The following is a 23,276-nucleotide window of genomic DNA, read 5'->3' as shown; positions in this document are numbered from 1 at the left end:
CATAGTGCATTTGTTGACATTTTGTAGTCGACAGTTTACAATAGTCTTGGGAGGTATTAAAGAGCCTGTGTGCTCTATACTTAAAGAGACTGAGTGACTTGCTGGAAACCTAAGAAAATGGGGATATTATGTTTCAGATACTGGAGCTTGGGGTAAATTTTCTGAAACTGAATTTGACTTTGTGTTTAATCACGTAGATGTCATTATGTTCAGCAACTGTTTCCTGAGGAAACCTGAGCTGTGGAAACGTCTTCCAGAGGGCGCTCGGCAGGCAGATGTTTTCCACTTAACTAAAGAGCTCCTGACTCTGCTCTCTCTCATACAGGGTCAACAGAAGCTCTCAGCTGGGTGTCTCCCTAGAAACATTTGGGGAGCTCTTTGAAAATCCTCAAGCCCAACCACATTGCTGGATCTTGCTTTGGGGTAGTTCGTGTGGCCCTAGCCTGCACAACGTTCTTAGGAGGGTTGTGAGCCACTCTTTTTTTTAACACCCGGATCTAGTCCTTCCTCATTCACCTTCCAAGGTTCCATACTTTCCACAGATTTGCAGATTTGGCCAAATTAAATCTCAGCCCCTTTGTAACTTAAAAAAAAAATTTGCAAGATCTCCAGGTGGGAACCAATGGGCCTCAGCTTTGAAACCAGGATGGTGGGCTTTGTAGATAGTTATCAAAAGTTCCTTTGAAAACTTATAAAAGTAACAAGACATGCTAGGAAATAACCTGTTTGCTTCCTATGATGTATAGAACTCGATTCTACAGGGCTGCCAGAGTCATCATGTAGTTATGGCTGAGACACTGTTGTGTCTTCATTGTACAGGACCAAAGAAACAAACCTGTGTTTTCCTTTCCACATTTGTTCTAACACAGTGGCCTGTGTTCTATAAATGACAGTGATAGTGATGATGATGATGATGATAGTGATGATGATGATGGTAGTGATGACGATGATAGTGATGATGATGATGATGATGATAGTGACGATGATGATGATAGTGATGACGATGATAGTGATGATGATGATGATAGTGATGATGATGATGGTAGTGATGACGATGATAGTGATGATAATGATGATAGTGATGATGATGGCTAATAATCTTACCCAAACAGCAGCTGCTAGTCAGACTTGCTATCTCTGTGACAACCCATTTGACAAAGGACTTACAGAGGGAAAGGTTTATTTGGTTCATGGTCTTGGGGGTTTCTGTCTGTGGTTTTCTGACTCCATGTACTTTGTTGCCCAACACTGAGGACAGTTCACCTCATGGTGGACAGGAAACAGACAGGGAAAGGGACTGAGGATCATATGTGACCTTCAAAGCCACACCTCTAGCGACCTCCTTATTCTCGATAGGTCACTTCTCAAAAGAGCATAACTGCCTGGAGACAAAGGGTTCAACACATGGGACTGTGGGTGCATTTCAGAGTCACAACACGGCAGTGATGTCTACAGGTGACGCAAAATGTAAGGGGAACAGCAAGGCTGCCTTTATTCGTGCTGTTAGGAAGCCTTTGAATGAAGATGCTTGTTAGCGCTGTGTGTCCCTGCACATCCCTTGTTTAACGAGAGTGTTATTTGAGCCTTCTGAGATAGGAAATTGAAATGAAAGACCATGCACCCTCATACTTGCTGATTTGGCTGAGCATTCAAGGACTCTGTCTGATGGGTGCCACTGCGGATTCTGTGCTAATATATTATTTTTTCAGATAACCCTAACCATGTGTTTTCATTGAGAATGACGTAGAAAAGGTTCTGATAGAAAGGGTTCTGATGAGCCTCTAAGGGAACAGTGAAACTCCTTCATAGAAGATGGTGTGTGTGGGGGGGTGGATTAGGGTATTCATTTATTTTTCTATCACAGTGAACAGAATACCTAGCAGAGACAACCAAGGAAGGGTTTATTTTGACTCCTAATTTCAGAGGGTTTCATTCCATCATGGTAGAGAGGGGAGGGTAGCAACTTTGTCTGTGGTAACAAGAGAGGAAGTAGAGAGCCTATTTACAATATGGCTAATCAGGAAGTAGATTGGGGCAGACCAGGGGTTGGGTATAATCTTCACAGGCTTATCCACAGTGTCCTACTTCCACCGTTTACCCATACCTCCTGGAGTTTCCAGAATCTCCCAAATGCCACCAACATCCAGGGAACAAGTACTAAAAACATGAACCTGTGGGCCGTTTTGGATTCAAACCATGACAATTACAATCTCACACCCTTCTCATCACCAGTACGGTTGTTTCAATCTCCACAAGAAAGGTCCCTTTAGGTCCACCCTGGCCCTTCTAAGTGCTTTCCAAACTGTGAGCCGTTCACTTCACAACGCCTTCAGTCTGATGCTTTTTAGGTCAGTTGCATATGCGCCATCCATCAGTTCTCCCTTTGACTAGCATCATTTGAAACTCCTTCTAGGACGTCTCACTGGGCTCTGGCTGTATCTTTTGGTGACATGTGTTCAGAAACCCTCTATATCTAGGCGTGCAATAGCATCCTATGTGTGAGAGCATACACCAGGAAGCCCCTTTACTTCGTCCACCCATTGGGTATATACCAAATCTCACGGTGAGGTTCTTTCCTGATCTACTTGGTTGTTTTTGTTCAGGGAGTCATTGCTGGGTCTGCTTACTGCTTTACATGACGCTGTAGCATCTACCCAGAAATCCACATTTATATTTCCACAATTGACTTGATTACTGTCCCTTCTTGAAGTCTTAACTCTTGAGGCCCACAGCTCCAAAGCCTGTCTCCCTTTTATCGAAAAGATAATGAAATCTGGAGGGAGCTGCTCCACAGGCGAGGAGCGCAGAGAAGTCCTGCTGGAAGCAAGGGGCTGTTGCACTTAGAGCTGGCTGGGCCACACACCGGCTAATGAAGGGTGGATGCTGCATAGGTTCGGTGTCAGGATGCTCTGGAATAGCAGACTGGATGGTCATGTATGTTTTATTCATCCCTTATTATGTTTTCCAGAAGGATGACCAATTGGCTGATAAAGTAACAAATGAAAAGTAACCCGACTCCACTGACCTGTGCACCCCAGAGGGAAGGATGGCAGGGACTGGCGCTTTGCTCTACCACAGTGGACCGGGTATGGAGTAGAGCTCCTCAGCTCGCTGCCGCCGTCGCTTCTCTGCACACCTGTTTCCAGACCCGGTGAAAACAGCAAGTTCTTCCTGTCGGAGGTCAGAATTGGAGTCACAGGAACAGGTACTGTGGGGTATTGGGAACCCGCCTGTGAATTGCCCCATCTTCAGGTTGCTGTTTATGTAAATACTGATGCAATTAAGAATCATTTACGTCCAAACAGCAAATGAATGATCATGCTAGGGGACAGTGGTGACTTTAAAACATGGCGTCTTTTTTAGATTGTGAGAAGTCCCAACAAAATGGCAGGGCCTGTTCTTTCCCCCAGTAACAGCACAGAAGGCCAGCTGAGCTCCCGGCACACACTCTTGTCTTCTAGTTAGGAAAAAAACACGCTAAGAAAGGCATGGTTTGATTTTTTTTTCTTCCCCATTTTTCATAATCCGTGTGCAGCAACATGGCAAAAGAATGTTTTCGATCCCTGGAGTTAGGGGTTTTAGAATGTTAGTTTTATTGTGATGCAGTACCCGTCTCCAGCACAGCACTGAACCTTCTTTCACTTCTAACTATGACCCAGAAGCAGGTTTGGTGACAGTGGTCAGTGCTTTAAGATATTATGAGGCTAGTAGAATTGTAATGCAGCCAAAAAGTCATCCAGTTCAGAAGATTATCGTATTGGGTGATCAAATGTCAAATACTTAATGATTTTGCAAGACATCATCCCCCCCCCCCATTGTATGGCTTACGGGGTTTTGCTTAGGAATATTAGAATAAAAGTATTTTAAATTTTTATGAAAATTAAATTTGCATGCAGGATTAAATAAAGCTATGGGCCCATTATTTACTTAAGGTTGTTTAGGAAGATGTCTTATAGGCAATTTTAGTTATGGTTGGCATTTCTTGGGACATAATATCTTCATTTTCATATAAGGGTTCCTATGTATCTGAGATGAAATGACATCTGGATAATACATGAAGAGCCTGGTTTTGAGCCCCCGCGAGGAGATGAAGCATGAATTGTTGAGCTTACACATAAAGAAAATGGACAATTCTCCCATAACATCTCTGCTTCAAGAACCAATTAATAACCATATTGGCCAACTTATTATGTTCCCATATAATGCAAAAGCCTCGGAGAATTTTTAAGTGCCTTAATTTAGAGACATTATATGTCTAAAGAGAAATCTTTGGGGGCATTAGGCAAAGAGGGCATAAAATACGGTAAACTTTACACCACCCATTGGGGGAATCAATCAATCTATACCTAAAGGCAATAGTCTGCTACTGTATTTAACTTAGAAAGAATAAATTATAACCCAGATTTCTAAAGGAAATGATGATTTGAAAAACCTCATGAACTGAAGGGTCGCCATGCTTACCAGGATATAGATTTCCATATAGGAAACTGGGCAGTGAAATCGGCCTTTATTTTTCCATTGGGAAGAGGAATGTAGGAAAGCGTGGGCCCTGGGGACAGGGAACCATCCCACGGTGATGCATCCAGGACTTTTCTCTGTAGGGCTTGGGCATAGCCCAATCTCCCTGTTCCACACAAGAGACAATTTTGAAGGCAGTAGCTTTAGGAGAAAATAATATTACAATGCTGTCTGAAGACATTGCAAGGATCCCTGGCCTGCCTTACTCCCAGTGGAAAGTACACTGAGTCAGAAGGCAGGCACTGTCAGCCCTAGGAAGCTTGGAGGTCCCCTGTAAAACATGTGAATGCTAATGCGAGTATGCTTTGCCTTGGGAGATCTTAGACCTGGTAAAGTGACCTGGATACCGAATCTAACACACCTTCTATCCCAGACTGGCCAGCAGGGGTCAGCACTGAGAACCAGGAATTTTGGAATGCAAGGTGAAGATTGCCTTGTCATAGTTTAGCAAAGACCAGAAGGCCTCAGGGCTGGAGGTAGTGGCTTCCAGAGCCCTGAGAGCAGCCATGGCACTATTTGGAGATGCCTCGAAGAGTTTTGACAAGGAGAGACTCTTCTTTTTTACTTACCTGGCTTACAAACTGGCCTGCAGGCAGAAGTTCCTAAATGTTTGTGTGGCCCTTGCCTTTCTTTTAAGTCTCTCCTCTCCTGTCTTGCTTTGGGAACTCCCTCCTAGTCTAGAAACAGTCTCACTTATGAGCTGAGGGAAGATGCTATCATGGTAACCCTTAGATCCTGCCGTCCCTGCCCAAGGCCTCTCATCTTGGACACCGCTGCAGGGACCCTCATAGCCCGGTCAGGTACAGTGTAAAGCTGAACTCTGTCAACAGCATGATATTCGGGCACAACTCTTTTGTTGTTTTTTCAATAAATTTTTATTTAATTTGAAAGCAACCTTATTTTACATACCAATCCCAGTTCTTTCTCTCTCCCGTCCTCTCCTCCCCCCTACCAAACCCCCACCCCACCCCCAGGGAGGGTGAGGCCTTCCATGGGGAGTCTTCAAAGTCTGTTATGTCATTTGGAGCAGGGCCTAGGCCCTCTCTCGTGTGTCTAGGCTGAGAAGGTATCCCTCTATGTGGAATGGGCTCCCAAAACCCATTTGTACAGTAGGGATAAATATTCAGGTTCTTATGAGGAGTGAATTAAACACTGTCTGTGAAGATTTTGTGAATTGTGGAGATGCTTACCCAACATGATACACAAAAGAACACAGGCTTTAGAATCAGGTTGATCCAAACTCAAGACTCACCTATGTAAACATGACCAGCCTTAGTTCCACTGGACTCAAATGTTATCCATCCAATAATAATAATAATAATAATAATAATAATAATAATCTGTGACGATGGCATAGGCATTCACACTTGTGACCACTTGGAAGCTACCAACTCATTCTAAAAGGCTTCATAAGGTGACATTAATATATAAATTGCCAACTTTGTATGATTAAAACAGTAAGACTGCCAAGGTCCTCATCACTGTGAGTTTGACCAGTTGACTTGGGTAGTGTCCAGAGACCAGATGTTGCTGGAGGCCAGACTTCCTGTAACGCCATTTTCCATAGTGATACTAAACCCTTGGTGTTTGTTATTTTTAAAAGGGAGACGGTTATCCTTTAAGTCAGGTAACTCACGTTAATATAACCAATAATCTATGCCCTCCCTGGGAGCAAACCTCGGAGAAAAGCAACGTCTCACTGGGATGCCAATTTGTTTGCTGTGAATTCTCTGCCATAAAGACCCACAAAGGAGGCGTGTCAGAATCATGTGTGCAAAAAGCATGGCACAAGAGCCTCAGACCATCGTCTCTGGCTGTGTTTCTTTCCAGCAGAGTTGCATGGCCAATGAGACGTGAATGCTTTGGCTTTTCCCCTTTGAGAAATGTCCCCCATAGGCTCACACGATTAAACGCCTGCCTGGTCCCTAGCTGGTAGTGCTGTTTGGGAAGGTTGGGGGACCTTTGGGAGGTAGAGCCTCACTGTTTTGTATACTGCTCTGTTGGGAGGTTCTAACCTGTACAACCACAAGGCCTCGTCATCGTCCCCTGCACCTGAAGAAGAGCTTGAAGATGTACTCTTCACTCCCATCATCCACCCTGGTTTATACCATTGTGTTTCCTTGTTAATCACACCTAAAGCATGTGCGGTAGAACTGGACGCCCCTCCCACCCCCTGCCATGCTTGGGAGGGGTGGTGATCTGAATGAAAATGGCCCCCATAGGCTCATTGGGAACAGCACTGTTGGGAGGTGTGGAGGAGGTGTGGCCTTGTTGGAGGAAGTGTTTCACTGGGAGTGGATTTGAGGGTTTCAGTAGCCCGATGGCACTCTGATCCAGATGTAGAACTTCTTCAGCTACCTCTCTAACACCATGTCTGCCTCCACACTGCCATGCTTCTTGCGGTGATGGTAATGGACTGAACCTCTGAACTATAAGCCAGCCCCAATTAGATGCTTTCCTTTACACGAATGGCCTTGGTGCTGGGTGTGGTGGCACATAACCTTTAATGCCAGCACTCAAGAGGCAGAAGCAGGATCTCTGTGAGTTCAAGACCAGCCTGGTCTACAGAGCCAGGTCCAGGACAGCCAGGGCTGTTATCCACAGAAACCCTGTCTCAAAAAGTCTCATCACATCAATAAAACTCTGACAAAACGACAGAATGCTTAATTGACACTGACTAAAACATCCTCAGAAGGGAGGGTGGGAGCTTATAAATGTCTGTACTGGTGTGTATTGGTTCAATCTAGGAAAAGTTGGAGTGGCCCACTGTAGGAGGGTTGGAGATACAGGTAGGCCCAGAAAGATCTTAGGCTGGAGGACTGGGTTCCACTGGGTTTCCTCCCTCCCTCCGCCTGCGGTTGCTGCCCTTCTGTTAGCTTCAGACTATTCCAGAGCAGCCCACAATATTCAGTTTGCCCATTTGATAGACACACTGGGTCACCGTCCTCTGGAAAATAATCTAGGGTGAATGCTACTCTATCTGGCTTGGATCAGGTAGCGTTCTTCACCTTATCAGGTGAAACCTGAAATAGGAGCAGGTCTTGGGGAAAGTGTATGCCTCACCAGAGACCTATATATGCCTCAGGAAAACAAAGAGAGCTACCAGTTATAGAGATTTCTGGCCAGAATGGCCCAAAAGTGTACTTGATAATAATAGGCCTAGATGACCTTTAATTCTAGATTCTAGGATTTGGATTGCTATGTTTGCTCATGAACCAATTGTTTAACTTGGCAAAACACTGTACATTTATTATGTGCAACGTGATGTTTTGAATCTTGCATACATGGTAGAATGGCTAGAACAAGCTAATTAACTTATGCATTGTCTTGTGTTTCTCTGTTCCTTTTGTGGTGAGAACACCTAAGCTCTGCTGTGGGCAATTTTTAAGAATGTAGTATGCCACTGTTTGTTAATGTCACCATGCTGTATCTCAAGTCTTCCGAGTATGTTCTTCTGTCTTACTGAAACCTTATTTCCTTCCACCAAAATCTCTTCAGCTTCTCTTTACCAGTTTCTTCTCTGTAAAACTCTGAGTGCACGTTTGGGGGCATTTATTTATTTATTTATTTATTTATTTACATATAAATGAGGTCATGTGTTACTCTTCTGTGTCTGCTTCATTTCATTTAGCATAATGTCCTCCAGGTTCATTCATGACTTTGCAAATGACACTATTTCTGTCTTTTCAAAGTGCAGTAATCTTACTCCACTGTGTGGATATGCTGGTGAACACGTTTGATTTTCTGTTGTGGGCAGTCAGGATTGACTTTTTTGTGTAAGACTCGATAAATTATGCCCTCTGACACCCAGGGACTCCACTTCTATTGGATAGGGGTACGTGCCAAGTTACAAGGTATGCCCTTGACCTTCATAGTCTTCCCCTCTGGTAGGCTGCTTTTAGTCTCAGAGCCTTTGGAGCCGTAGGACTTTTGCAGAATCATGTCATGTTTCTCTTTAGACATTAAAGGTCCACAAAAACATTTTTGAAATGACTTTGCTGTTGTTTTCAGGTCGGTCAGGTATCCCTCTTTCCTGCTGAAGTCTCAGGGGCATCTAAGATCACTATGACCAACCAGGCAACTGTCTGTAGCGTCTGCTTTTGTCTGAGGTGGTTTCTTACAGGTCAATAGATGCATAGTTGCATTATTTTACATGTAGTTGACAATTTTCCAAGCACTATTTGTTGAACACTTTCTTTTTTCCTTAACTTATATTTTGAGCACCTTTGTCAAAAATTAGGTAACTTGTAACTATGTAATTGTTTTTCTAGGTTTTCTATTCTTCTATGTCTGGTTTTGTGCCAGTATCATGGTCTTTTTGCTACTATGGCTCAGTAGTATAATTTGAGATCAAGTGTTGAAATACCTCCAACATTGTTCTCTCTGCATAGCATTACTTTAGCTAGCATATGGATTTCAGGATTTATTTGTCTAGTTTTGTGAAGACTGCCATTGGAATTTTTGGGGGAAACGTACTGCATCTATAGAGAATACTTAATGATAGAGATGTTTTTAAAACCATTTTGCTAAGCAATGAATATGGGAAATTTCCCACCAACTATAATGTCTTCTTCAGCATTTTAAAGTTTTTGTCACAGAGGGATTTATTTATTTATTTATTTATTTATTTTTATTTCCTTGGTTAATTTTATTCCGAGTTATATTTTTAAAGCTTCTGACAACAGTGACCCCCCCCCACTCCCAGGAAGTTTTTCATTTGTTGACTTAATAGTCTGCTATTTTGCTGTGTCTAATGGGTCCTAGAGCTTTCTTCCGGATTTGTTTATGTCTTCAAAATATTGAATGGTGTCATTTGTAAATTAGAATAATTTGACTTCCTTACTTTGGTGTCCCTTTTAATTTTTTCCTCATGGCTAAGATTCAAGGACTGAGATTCAAGGAGAATAAGGGTGGAGGGAAACGGACACCTACCGTAGTTCCTGGTTTAGAGGGAATACATTTTTTTTCCTACTCAGTACGCTCCTGTGGGCCTTGCTGTAGGGAGCCTTTACTACGCTGAGGTATATTCCTTATATCCCTATGTTCTCCAGGGTTTTTCCCATGAAGGATGGTGAACTTTGTCAAGGGATAAAATGAACCTTGTCAAGGAAGAGTCTGGGTCTCTTGAGATGATGGTGTGCCCATATTGTACTGTTGCTTTGTGCATGGTGACCCATCCTTGAGTCCTGAATGAAACCAGCTGTCACAGTGCAGAACTTCGCCGCTGTGATTTTGGATTCAGTCTGTACGGATTATACTGACTGTAATATATTTTATATAACTTTTCTATATTCCCCAAAAGTCTTCTCTTGCCTTCTAGTTTTATGTCAAGGTAATACAGGTTCGTAGGATGATTTGTGTTCCTTGGCTTTCTTCTCTTTCTTCCTTTCATTTTCTTCTTTCTTCCCTTCTTTTTTGGAGCAGTGTTGGCTCCTATATAGAACTGGTTCTTTTTAAATTCTGCTAGAATTTGGCAGTGAAGTCCCGAATTGTGGAATTTTCTTGGGTGTGAGATTCTTCATTACCATTTTAATCTCATTGCTTAATGTATATCTTTTATTATTATTATATTATGACACTGTTCACCATTAGCCATGGTTTCTCATTGACTGGTTCTGACTCAACTATTAACACATTTTTCTATTAATCTAAGCATTTTCACGTGGTCTTGGCTTACCAGGAATGCCAGACCTGCATCTCTTTTGGAGGCTACAGCTCTGCAGAGAAGACAGCATAATGTGCATCCTTTTATTGATTTATTTTAATTATATCCATTTGATTTAGTTTTTGTAGGTAACATATTTCTAGAAATTTACTCATTTGTTGCAGATTTTCCAGTATACTTGAATGTGTTTTCAATTTTTCCTAATTACCCTGTGGATTATTGCTATCTGTTGTAGTGTTTCTTATTTTTTTTTAATTTTACTAATTTCTCTCCCCCCCCCTCAACTTTGGTTAAGAACTTGTCAATCCTGTTCATTTTTTTTCAATTTTTTTTTGTTAAATTGTATGTATTGTTCTTTGATTCTCATTTCATTAATTTCATCCTTAATTTTTTTTATCTACTTATTTGGGTTTTGGCTGGTTCTTGTTTCCCTAAGACTTTAGTGTAAGTTACTAAAGTCTTTGAAATCTCTCCAATTAACATTTTAATTATGAGCAATTATAAATGTTTATCTTAGAACTGCCTCAGTGGCATCTCAGAGGTCCTAGTAAGTTCTGTTTTTTTTTTTAGTTTTGTTGCTGAATTAAAAAAAAATATCCTTGATAGATATCATTTTCTTTAAGCAGCCCATTGACCATTCAAAAATTTGATGTTCAATCTCTAAGTACTTGTTTAGTATCTGATTTCTCCTTCTATTGCTTTCTAGTTTCATTCCATTATAATCTGATACATGAGATCACTTGAAGGCTAATTTGGAAGGCTTTCCATATGCTCTTGAGGAAAAAAAAAAAATCTCTCCTACAGCTGTCAGATGGCATAGTCTGTAATGTATGCTGGGTCCATTTGATCTATGGTGCAGATTAACTCCCAAATTGCTTGGTGCACTTTGGTCTGGACGATCTGCCCATTGGCGACAGCAAAATGCAGACGTCACCACGACTACTGAGTCAGTACCCAGCCTTTCTTCTATGCCTCTTGGTATTTCTCAACATTGGGAAGCCCAATGCTCGACGCAAACTTGTTTTTTTTTTTTTTTTTTTTTTTCCTTTTCTTGAGTTGCTTTTGTTCTTCCTGTGAGACAGGGTCTAATACACTTCAAACTCACTGTTTGCTGGAGACTGGCCTTAAACTCCCAATTCTACTCTCTCTGCCTCCTAAGTGTCACAATTACAGATGATTACAGCTGTGCACCACCATGTCTGGCTCTGTCATATTTCTTCATGGGTGGTTTCTATTATTAACGTGTAGGGGCTTTCTTTATCTCTTCTGGATAACCTTGGTTCTGACTTCATTTTATCAGATCAAGATGTCTACGCCAGCTGGGTTTGAACTTCCACTTGCTTTGGTAAATTAACTTCCACAGTTCCCTTCTTAACCTGTGTCTTTGCTAGTGTGTTGCTTTACCAGGAGACAATGGATAATTTTATTTTTCTCTTTTAACACAGTCAGCTAGTCTTCATCTTTTAATTGGAGAGTTAAGACCATGCAAATTGACAGTTTTTACCGATAGAGGTATTCTAGTTCCTGTAATTAAAACATGGTTAAATGATTGTTCTTTTCTTTCTCCCCTATTTGAACTGGGGTTTGCTAACACTTGGAGAGGTTCTCCAATCGGGACTATTTGGAGTTTTCAACTATCTATACTTATATATCCATTTCTTTCCCTAGATTTGGGGAATTTTCTGTGATTTCATTAGATTTCTCTATGCCTTTCGTTTAATCTCCGTCTACAATATGGTCTAGGGTAGATTTGGTCTCTGCAGTTTTTTGAGTTTGTAGCCATGCTAATGTTTATGTAGTTGATGTTTGAATGCACTATCCTGTCTCCCCTTTCCACCAGCCCTGGTGCGTTTTCTTCTGCTTGGTCAAGTCTCCTGGCGAACCCTTTCCATTTGCTTTCTATTTGATTAGGTGTTTTCAACTTCCAAATTCTCTGTTTCTGCCCTCCCTCCCCAGCCTCAGTTTTCTAGTTTGCATGTCTTATCCATGTTTGCCAACTTTCTCAGTTATGTTTCTGGGTCTATTCCTCCAGTCTTGAGTTCCTCTTCTACATCATTGATTATTTCTATAAGTAAACATATCAGTTATTTATCTCTCATTGGACCCATTCCAATGTCTTTAAGCTTTAAGGGGCTGTGGGTTTGGATGGGTCACGTTGCCTCTCCTTTTCCTACTTGTGCTTCTGTGGGTTTGGATGTCTCTTTCACTTTTATCGGAGCGTATTCGTGAGCGGCTTCCTTTTGAGTGCTGATTCCCAGTACCATTCACAGGGGGGGGGGGGGGAAGCTGCTGTAACAGCAGCAACATCAAACTAAGCAAAATATGGAAACGCACATACAATTTGTTAAAGCCTAGTCATCCAGCGGCAACTGTAAAACAGTAAAACAGGGCTTGCTGAAAGTCATATACCATTGAGGGCAAATGCAGAGATACTAGCTGGATGACATGGAGGGGCAGGAGAAGGGGGGATAGTGAAGCAGGGTAAGTAGGGGGGGGGAAGAAGAGTAGAGAAGAATGCTACGGAGAGGAAAGTTCAACAACTTGAAAAAATACTGCCCAATAATGGAAAAAATACACAAGCAAAGTGAATGCTGGAGCGAAAAACCAAACATAAAACATAAAAAATACACAAGCAAAGTTAATGCTGGAGCGAAAAACCAAACATAAAACATAAAAAATACACAAGCAAAGTTAATGCTGGAGCGAAAAACCAAACATAAAACATTAAAAAATAAAGCCAAGGTAATCCTAAACTATAGAGTAAAAAGGATAGGAGTGGGCAGGAGAAGACGGAAATGAAGGGCTTGCATATGGCGATGGTTGTTATTGATGACCAACTTGAGAGGACCTAGAGTCAGCTGGGAAGCAAATCCGTGTTAGTAAGGGTGTTTCTAGTTTGGGTTAATTGAGGCAAGAAGAGCCACCTGAGGATGGGCAGCAGTACTAGGCGTCCTGGATTCCTAGACTTAGCAACAGGAAGAAAGTGAAGTAAATACTAGCATTTACAGCTGCTTCCCCGACTATGGGTGCCAAGGACCAGATGGGTCCCACACTGCTGCCATGACTTCATCGCTAGGACAGGCTGTAATCTCTAACTGATGGCTCTTCTTATACCACGTGGGTCCCTCAGGTCAAGCTCGGGTCACCAAGTTTGCTGTCAGCCACCCTCTATCTTCTGATCCATCTTACCAAGCAGTAGAGACGGAATCACATGAGGGAGTGTTCCCATGGCTAGCTAAACTTGGAAAACGTACAAAAATAAAAGACACACATTTTCCGCAACAAAAGGGAGCACTTGCATTTCTAACCTATGAGAGTTGCTCCTCAACACTTCTGGGACAGGCATGGAAAGCCCTGCTCCTTTGGCGTGACTCCTTGTAACCCTTGACTGGTAACAGCTTTTAGCTCTCAACATTTTCTCCCCTCATAGGGGCCTAGCACACAAGGGCACTTCTGACTGTCATTTTACCATGTGTTAAAAATGCACTTTTCCCCGCCTTGCAAGGGGGCAGGACCCAGCGTGCATAACTTTCATGGCCCCTTTCCCCTCTTTGGTTTTGTAGCTTGAGAAATGGCGTGTAACATACCCAACCAAAGACAGCGGACTATGTCAGCAACAGGAGAAACTCTATATGAAATTCTTGGTCTGCACAAGGGAGCATCATGCGAAGAAATTAAGAAAACCTACAGGTACCATGGCAGTTCAGTGGGGACAGGTCCTGGGCTCCTGTTTCTGGTAGTTTCTGGTAGTTTCTGGTAGTTTCTGGTAGTTTCTGGTAGTTTCTGGTGGGTGGTACCAACTTAAAGACATAAGGTTTCGCCCAGGCCAAGTGATCTTAATTTTGGACCCATGCTCCCTGTCTTGTAACATCAACAGTTCAGAGCAGATAATGATTTCTGAAAGAATTATCGTGTGATGCCTAGCCTGGAGAAAGGGTAGTTAGTACTCTAGACTTGGAGAGGGAGCCATCGAGGACAAAGGAAGAAGGAACCCTAAGCAAATCAGGAGCTGAGGTTTAGCCCGTGTGACATCTGGTAGATGTCCATCACTACATCTGGTAGAAAAGTTTGTCACTTATGCTATACTGTCAGTGACTCTGTTGAGGCCTTTAGTTTTGATCTTTTCATAGCTGATTTGCTTCTAATAGCTAATGGAGGGAGATACCAAAATACCATTTTACTTAAAATCCTAAGAAATAAAAAGACATATGAAGTATAAAATCGCTAATTTTTAACTATCAAAAATGAAGACAGTGTGCACCTGTAATTTTTACCTTAAAATAATTTTCATGGGGAGTTTGTTTCCTTCATCCTTTCCTGCCTAGATAAGACAGTCAAAGGTTAAATTGAATTTGTCTACAGTTTCCACCCACCTTTCTTTCTCCTAAGTCCCAGTAATGGAAGCATCTTGATGTTATTAACGACCCTGCTTTTACGCCTGTAACCTATGGTATTCTCAATGTATCTAGTCACTTTACAAGTCATTGTTTAACACAGAAGCGTTTCGATTTTTCTCGGTTTAACATCCTGTATGTAAACCACAGTACCTATTTCCCATTGTTTCCCATTGTTTCCCAATTGAAGAATAAAGACAAAATTAGCAACACCTGATCATTTTAATTAGCATTTTCATGGGTTTTATCTTGAACTGGGTTTTTTAAATCTTAGTTCTTTTTTAAATGCATGGAATTTAAAAAATTGAAATAGACCAATCATTAGTCATTTCTGTTTTATGTTTGTCATACTTGCCTTGGCTAAAAAGCCTCTTTTGATTACAATATTATAAAAGTATCAGCTCCTTTCTCCTTTTAGTATGTCTATGATTTTGCTTTGACATTAAATCTTTTACCCTTTCAGGCCTTATTTTGGTATAAGGAATGACACAGCATTTCAGACTTGCCTTAGAAGAGCTGCACTGGCCTCAATCAGCCGCTGCCATTTTCAAAACACGGCAGCCTGACGACCATCGCTTAGAAAGCTTCTTGAGGTTGTCATAGGCCATCATGTGGCAAAGCTCAGGGCCAAAGAAGGTCTAATTAGTGACAAAATAGGACAGGCCAATAAATAAATACTGGTGGGCGAGTGATTTGGTAAAACCAAGTCTGAAATGCTGTGTCATTCCTTATACCAAAATAAGGCCTCTACTATTTCTTTTGGCCCCATAGTTTCAGAAGTGTGCCAAGCTGTGGCCCGGTCCACAGCTGATGAGTGACCTCTTGGGAACATCTCTGAATCTCTCTTAAGGCTTCAGGCTAAGCTGGGGACCTTGGGGATGGGAGTCAGAGCAATCACATTTTAAGTTTAATAACCACAGAAATGAGGAGTTAAGAATCTACATCAAACTTCCTTTCCATTCTTAAAGCTCAATTTACAAATGTGACTTTTAATTGCCTTTATTAATTTTGGAAGCTGAGATTTCAGGTCATATCCTCATTAAGACATTAATTATGCCGAGCTGCTTGCAAGTTTAGTAATCACAGCATAAAGTCTTTTCATGTAATCAGTGTCTTACCATTAATTTGGTTTTAATGTCAAACAAATATTATTTTTCAGCTGATTAGGGTACTAGCATGCTGCCCAGAGCATCTACTTCTACCTAAATTAGACATTTGTATTCTGCAGGTTATTCAAAATGTAGGAGCAGGCTGCAAATCCACTGAGAATAATATTCTTATACTCAGAGACCTGGTTGGAAGCAGTGGCAATCAACATAGTGAAATTAAAGGCCAGTGAAATGTAATAAAATTACCGACTGTTGTTCCGTAAGCTGTTTGACCTCCAGTGTAACATCTGGTTGTCCTCTTGAAAGCAAGATCGAGTTAGGAAGTTTCTCCTTTTACCTTTAGTCTTACTTTTGAATAGATATTAAACAATATATGCATTGAGTTAAAAATAAAAGCATGCGTGTTCAAGGTTGCATCCTTAGGGGAAACAATACTATTAATCCCTTGCATACCTTTCTGAAGAGACCCAATGCCTATATGAGCACATAGAACTTCTAGAACTAACTGCCTCCTATAGAGCACCTCTTACTAGTGTTCTATGCCAAATGGAGTGTCTGAGTGGAGGATGGAGTCTCAGCTATAAGACAGAACTGGACAGGATGGAGTAGGCTTATCCCCTTCTGCCTTTTCTGATAGCCGTGGCTGAAGTTCTTGAGGATGATACAAGAAACATTAAGAGAACTCTGACAGCTAGGAGGGGTAAACTGGCTGGTGGCCTCATGACCAAAGGAATAACAGCCACAGAGCATCCACTCGCCCACTGTGCACCATCAGAAAGTAACCCAGGTAACCCACCTTGAACACATCACCAAATAACCCTCCACAAGCCCTGCATCATAGAAAGATTGCCAACTGAAAGTCCCTTGGCCATGAGGATAGAGAAGCACTTCCCAATCTTATAGCCTGATACTCCCTCCTCCACTGGGAGACTCCATTTGGCAAAGGGCACCGGTAAGAGGGTTTCTAGAGTGGGCAGCTCGTCCTGGAAGGCTTTTGTCAGAGGAGCGTGGAGACTCCCTTCCCCCACCTAAAAGCACTCCATCTAAGTGAAGCCCCTCTCAGCTTCCCAGGCGCTGTAAAGGAGGGTGCCAGCCAAAAGGCTCATAGGAGGGTGGGGAATTGTCTCAGCATTTAAGAGCGTTGCTTACTCTTCCCAGAGACCCAGGCTCGATTTCCAGCATTCACCGTGGGTGCTTACAACGGACTGTAACTCTACTTTCAGGGGACCCAATGCCCTCTTCAGCACCCACACCAGGCATATATGTGGTACACAGACATACAGGCACACACATACACATAGAATATACAGACACACACATACACATAAAATATACAGACACACATACACATAGAATATACAGACACACACATACACATAAAATATACAGACACACACATACACATAAAATATACAGACACACATACACATAGAATATACAGACACACACATACACATAAAATATACAGACACACACATACACATAAAATATACAGACCCATACACATACACATAAAATAAAAACCAAAAGAAAGGCCCGTAGGTGACAAACTAGTAAACCAAAATAGCACCACAAAGCTCTAGAAAGATTCTCAGTGGGACCATGTGCAAAGGTGAACTGAGACCTACATGTTAAATAAACCTGAGCAGGTGACTATTTGTTAAAATTAAGAAAAAGAACCCCAATTCTCCTAAAGTTGCAGTCAAGACACCCAGACGAGATTTAAATCACCTGCCATAAAAGAACTAAGAAAGTCACAACTTACACGAGAAAGGTCAGCTCCTGGCTCCCACCCTGACAGCAGACAGAAACTGAAAGTAAAACCATAAGGGCTGAGAGGAAAGACGTAACAAGTTACAAATTATTGTACAATAAAGGAAACTGTAAAAATCACAGCAAAGACAGCTCAAAGCAGAAGGACCAAATGGATTTACACACCTGAGAAGTAACCATGCTAAGAGGTTGAGCTGAGTAACCGTGGGGCTGAATCTCCACAAATTTAGGGAAAAAAAGAACTATGGTTATAAGAACCCAAGTAAACCCAAATGGGCTAACAGAAGAAATCTAACCAAAAGATGATGTCATTAAACTTTAAAAACTGAGACCAAGAAAGAGACTTGGAAGTAAAGAGAAACAACATATTATCTATGGGGAAACAGCAACTTGAGGGACGGGGCTAAAGCCCTGGGAAGAAGCAGACACAGCATTTTTCAAGGGCGGAAGGAGAATGGCAAATATGTCATCTCCTGAAACAGTGTTTCAGCTATCGGGGGAAGTTAAGGAAGTCGAGAAATCCTCAGACAAAAGGCATCCAGAAGACTTTGTCGCTAGTAGATCTACTCACACACGTGTGAACACACACACACACACACACACACACACACTACATGCCACACACACAAAACTAAAAAAGAATCACTTCCACAAGTTTTTCAAAATACTGAAAATAACAAAATGAATGTCATATTGTCAAGAGGAAATGGAGAAAGTTGGAATCTGGGTCAAATGACACTACCGTCTTCGTGAGTTTCCTAAATAGTTATTGGATCAAAAGTTGCAGCACCAAGTTACCCTCGATGGTCCTGGATGGTGGTGAGATTTGCACACTTTGCTAAGATCAGAAAACACTGATACCAGTACAGTTACAGAGTATTTGGGGACTCCCATCCCAAACTACTAAGAAAGCTATGTAATAACAGTACAAATAGATCAACATGAAATCCTTTAAAATGTTCAAATAACCCACAGAAAGACAAAAAAAAAAAAAAAAAAAAAAGAAAGAAAGAAAGAAAGAAAGTTGGAGAAGAAGTAGCAAGCAGAAACAAAACAAAGGAGAAAAAAATTGGACTTAATCCTTAACATAAGATGTATATTGTCAATAGTCAATTACATATATCTCTTTTCTTAAACAAATTTGAATAAACTATCCATCCCATCCATTGGATTTTAAATATAGGTCAGCAATGACCAGCTCAAAAGGAATCAGATTCTTTTTGCTAACTGCCATGACACAGATGTCCCATGGCCTCATCAGTTTTCTGGTGACAATTATGGTTTTAGTGTGACTTGTGTCCCACGGCTTCAATGTTTGAAAAGTTAGTACTGTTTTAGAAGGTTAAAGAACTTTTAGGAGGTGGAACCTGGGTAGCAGAAGTGGGTCATTAGAGGTGGGCCTCAAGGTTATGCAGTCTGGCCCTACTTCCTGTCCACTCGCTGCTTCCTGGATGCAGATGCAACCAACCACCTCAAACTCCTGCCACCATGCATTACCAGCCCCGACAGACTGTTTTCTACCATGGTGTAAGCCAAAGTAAACTTCTGCTTCCTTACATTGCTGTTTGTCAGGTATTTGCCCACAAGAGCAAAACCAGGCAACGAATTAGGAGGTTACCCTTCAAGGCTGTCTTGTTAAACAGTGCTTGAGCTTCTCCTAAAGGGAAACGCCATTGCCCAGAAAGTTAGGGAGGGGTGAAAGAAAGAAAACAATCTTCCTTTCCATTCTCTTCCCAGTTACTGAGTGTTCTGACCCCCAATCCCCAAAACAAGGGTCCAAAAGACCCAGGCAAACCATTTATGTATTCATTCCTGATTGTCTCTGACGAAGGATCGGAAGTTACAACCATTCCCACTGCCAACAAGCAAGGACCTGGGATCCCACTCTGTGGATGGTAGAATGAGAAACGTCCTCTAAGAGGGGTGAGCAAAACTAGGAAGGAAAATTCCGGAACCTTTGGTCCTTTATTCCTTTGGAGAATTACCATAAGTAGCTGCTTCAAAAACCTCCATAAGTCCCTCCCGTATCTGTGGATAAATCGGTGTCAGGGTCTGTAAAATGATGTTTCCTTTTAATTTCTGGAAGTCAATCCTTCATTTAAGTAGCTGATCTAGTAGAGTTCCCTCCACCTCAAAGACAGTTGGGAAAGGTAGTGATAGGAAGGGTTTTACTGTGACAGTCTAGCAGTCATTTAAGCTCTTGTCGAGATTTTGTAGAAAGATATGAGGCCTTTTTTCTCTCTCTCTCTCTCTCTCAAAGTATGTGGAGCTCTTTGTGAGAAAGCAGAATAGCATTGCCAGGTACCATTGTGATTGAGAGAGCATCCTCATCCTTCTCCGTCTAAAATTAGCCTGCCATTTGGCACGACTGTTCAAAGACCATTTATCTAGCTAGCACAAGGTGAATGTTCAGTCTATCTAAAGTGACACACTACAGAAAATGAAATCTGTGGCCTCTCTTCTGTCACCCTCGGTAAAGAATAAACTGTCTTTAGTGCTGTGGGCTTTTATCATTCGAAGACTTTCTTATCCAAGGCTCGTTTAATCCACTCTTCTTACTGATGGGCAAAATCACACCATCCTCACCAGTGTTTGCAGGAGATGAACAATGTCTTGTTATTCCATTGTTCAGAAGTCCTACCACCTACTTAAGGAGGCCCTATTAAAATGCTGATGCCCAGAATGTCTGTCTTCCCCCCATTTGTCCTAACTTTAGCATGTTTTGCCTTCACAACTTAGTTTCTCTGAATCAATAGACTTCTTGGGAAGTTCCTGAATGAAACTGGCAAAAGAGGGGAGGGAGGAGTTAGTGAAATGTAGGCTGTCTAGACAGCCGGGATTTAATAGGGACTTAAAATGAGGGACTCAGGGATTGCCAGCTAACTCAAGAACCCTTGTTGCAGTTTCTACCACCTAAGTTATTCTCGGGGTCCTGAGAAAGTGTATGGAGCCGAAGACCCAGGCCATTCCCATTCAGGGGTGCCCTCCCAGCCAACTTTCCACCCTGCCAGTGACACCACTTTGCTCAGTGGGCATGTCTGTGGCCACTGTTGCATCTGACCCTGGCTCTGGTCTGCTACTGCAACCCCACAGCCACTCAGTTAGACACATCTGCCCTGCATCTGTGTGCATTACCCATGCATGGCAGGTGCTGCCTCATAGCCACCTGAAGCTTCCAGTCCTCTGACAACTGCTCGAGCCACTAATCCCTGGTGGTGGGCTGTGACCCGAGGAGGCATGGAGTTGGGCATAAGGGCTGATTCCCTCCTCTTCTCATAAGCTCTGCGGAGCTCCCTAAGGGTCAGCTCTCATTTCCTGTAGGACCTAGATGCATGCTCAAGGGTAAGCCAGAGACTAGTTGCAGGGATGTTCTTTTCAGAACTCTAGTCCTTTCTCACACATGAACCTTTGCTCCTAGGTCAAAGTCGTCGGGCCGTATTCCTTCTTTTAGATGGATGCATTTCCAGAGGACTTCAGTCCCATGCCATGCTCACTCACATAGGTGTCTTCAAGGCTGTCCCACTGGCTCTCCACAAACTCATTTGAAGGAAGCCATGATGTTGACTTAGATTCCTGCCTCAAAGGCTGCTGCCCCGACTTTCCAGGCGTGCCCTGATATGTCAGATTTCCAGCAGCGAGTGACAAGAATGTGTGCAATGGTTCAAAGATGTCATCCACCCATAGTTCCGCAGCAACGCTACCTTAAGTAACTTGAACTGGGTAAATTTGCCAAATTTACCATGTTAACACTGCTGCTGCTGATGCTTGAAATGCATTGCCTGTGTGATCAGAGTCCCTCTTTTCATCGACATCAGTTAGTACATAAGCATCCTTATTCCAAAGCTGTTGGATTGTTGTTCTGTGCCCCCATACTGCCATGTATTATAACAGACGTCAAGAAGTCTGAAGATGCACTTAGAAATCACAAGTTGGTCTAGAGAGTCTCTGGCAACAAAATCTTGCATAGATGTTCATTTAAAACATTTAACTAGTTTGTGTAATTGTGTGTGCCTGAGCGTATGTATGTGCACCGTGTGCATGCAGGAGATTGTGGAGGTCAGAAGAGAGCACTGGATCTCTTGGAACTCAAGTCACAGGTAGTAGTGAACCATCATATTCATGCTGGGAACCCAACCCAGGGCTTCTGCAGTAAGTGCTCTTAACCATGAGCCACCTCTCCAGCCACAAATGTTACTTTATATTTACACCAATATTTATACGTTCATAGTTATACAGAAATAAGACTGAGAAATTTAGAACACGAGCTGTCCATGGCATGTCTGGTACAGGAGCCTAACAACACATCAGCCCACTGACTGAGAAATCACAGGAGCTCTGGCTCTTTCTTAGCTCCCCAGAGAACTGCCAAATGAAAGGAAACTGGTCTCACTCATTACTTAAGTGCCTGCTCTTAGTGGGCCACTCTAGCCTCTTGTGGTCAGGGTTATCAAGTAGCTTTGCTCACAAAGCAGCCCGGGACCCGGACAATGCTTCTAGGTCATTCCCTGTCCCATGAAACTTTCTGGAAAAGTTTTCCCAAATTTGAAGTTGAGAGTCTTCTGAGTGGACCGAGCTGAGGCAACTGCTGGTTTTGCAAGGAGCAGGAAGAGTGTCATTTCTGTGGCAACCCCCGATGTGTGGTGTTTCTACCCATCTTTATTAGCAATTACAGGTAGAAATAGCGGCTGCTTCTGAATAAAGTAAGGCTGTCAGGGGAATGCATAGCTAATAGAAGAATTGTAAATATTGACAAGGCAGAGCGATGATTCAAGCTCACAAGATTAATTGAAATTAATCTCTATCAGGCACTAATTTGTTTCCTGAGTTCTAAACGCTTCCGCTAAGAAGTATGTAAGGCCATGCTGGAGGCAGGTTCCGGTGGCTGCACGACCTCCCTTCTGCTGAATATCTTTGTCTTCTTCGGCCTCTTGGCTCTTCTTTCAGCCCAGGGATCATCAGTCAATGGCACTTCCATTCACTCAGCATTGGGCCCTGTCACATGCTTACTTGTGTTATACTGGGTGACATATTTAATTCTTCATTAATATGAACCCTGTGTCTCATAATGGGCTCACTGATTTCACTCTAGATTTTGCTCATCATGGAATATGTATCTTGCTAAATTTGTCTGTGTACAGTAAGCTCTTAAACAGGCAGCCTGTGTATCTACATACTGGATGGCAAACCAAACAAGGGAGGCTTTAGCAATCAGTGGAGATGAACTGAGTTCGTGTTAATTAGAACCAAATGCTTCCCGTCACCCATCCCTATCCTAAACACTTTGTGGCAAGAAAAAAACTCAGAGTCAGATATTGGGGTTAAAGCTGAAGATCAGAGAGGCAAAGTGGCCAGCCAATAGAGAGCTCTCGCCTCTACCCATGCCCAGACTGCACTGCTCCTCAGACTGGACTGGACTGCGTCCATGTCCCCTCCCACCTTATAATCCTCCCTAATGCTGGGATGGAAGGCATGGGAACCTAACCTCTGAGATCACCTTTGTGTGAGCTGTTTCTCTTTCACACTGGATCAGTGTCGTGTAGCTCAGGGTGGCCTTGAACTAGCAGAGATCCATCTGCCTCTGTCTCCAGAGGGCTGGGATTAAAGGTGTGTTCCCCCCCCCCCCCACTGCCTGGCCTCTATGGGTGATTAGTGTGGCTAGCTGTGCACTCTGATCTTCATGCAAGCTTTATCTGTTAGATCATAAACAAAACATCACCACAACATTTTGGTAGGTTGTAGAGAGAAAGTTACAGGAAATATAACTGGTGGCTACAATTGAGTAGTGAAAAAAATGAGTAGATTTTCTGATTAAGTCAG

At 42.4% G+C, this 23,276-nt stretch overlaps 1 protein-coding gene across 1 annotated transcript in view; it reads left to right on the top strand.

Annotated features, from left to right (window-relative positions):
• Positions 1 to 23,276, top strand: part of Dnajc5b (DnaJ heat shock protein family (Hsp40) member C5 beta) — a 56,949-nt gene that overhangs the window by 14,826 nt on the left and 18,847 nt on the right. The window contains exons 2-3 of the mRNA XM_051197225.1: positions 2,969 to 3,205; positions 13,747 to 13,873. Of these exons, the coding sequence (XP_051053182.1) occupies positions 13,755 to 13,873 (119 nt within the window). The 5' untranslated portion in view covers positions 2,969 to 3,205; positions 13,747 to 13,754. The remainder of the gene's footprint in view (positions 1 to 2,968; positions 3,206 to 13,746; positions 13,874 to 23,276) is intronic.

This window comes from Phodopus roborovskii, unplaced genomic scaffold, assembly GCF_943737965.1.
Source record: "Phodopus roborovskii unplaced genomic scaffold, PHOROB, whole genome shotgun sequence".
Taxonomy (NCBI): Eukaryota; Metazoa; Chordata; class Mammalia; order Rodentia; family Cricetidae; genus Phodopus; species Phodopus roborovskii.
This window is presented reverse-complemented; position numbering and strand designations above follow the sequence as displayed.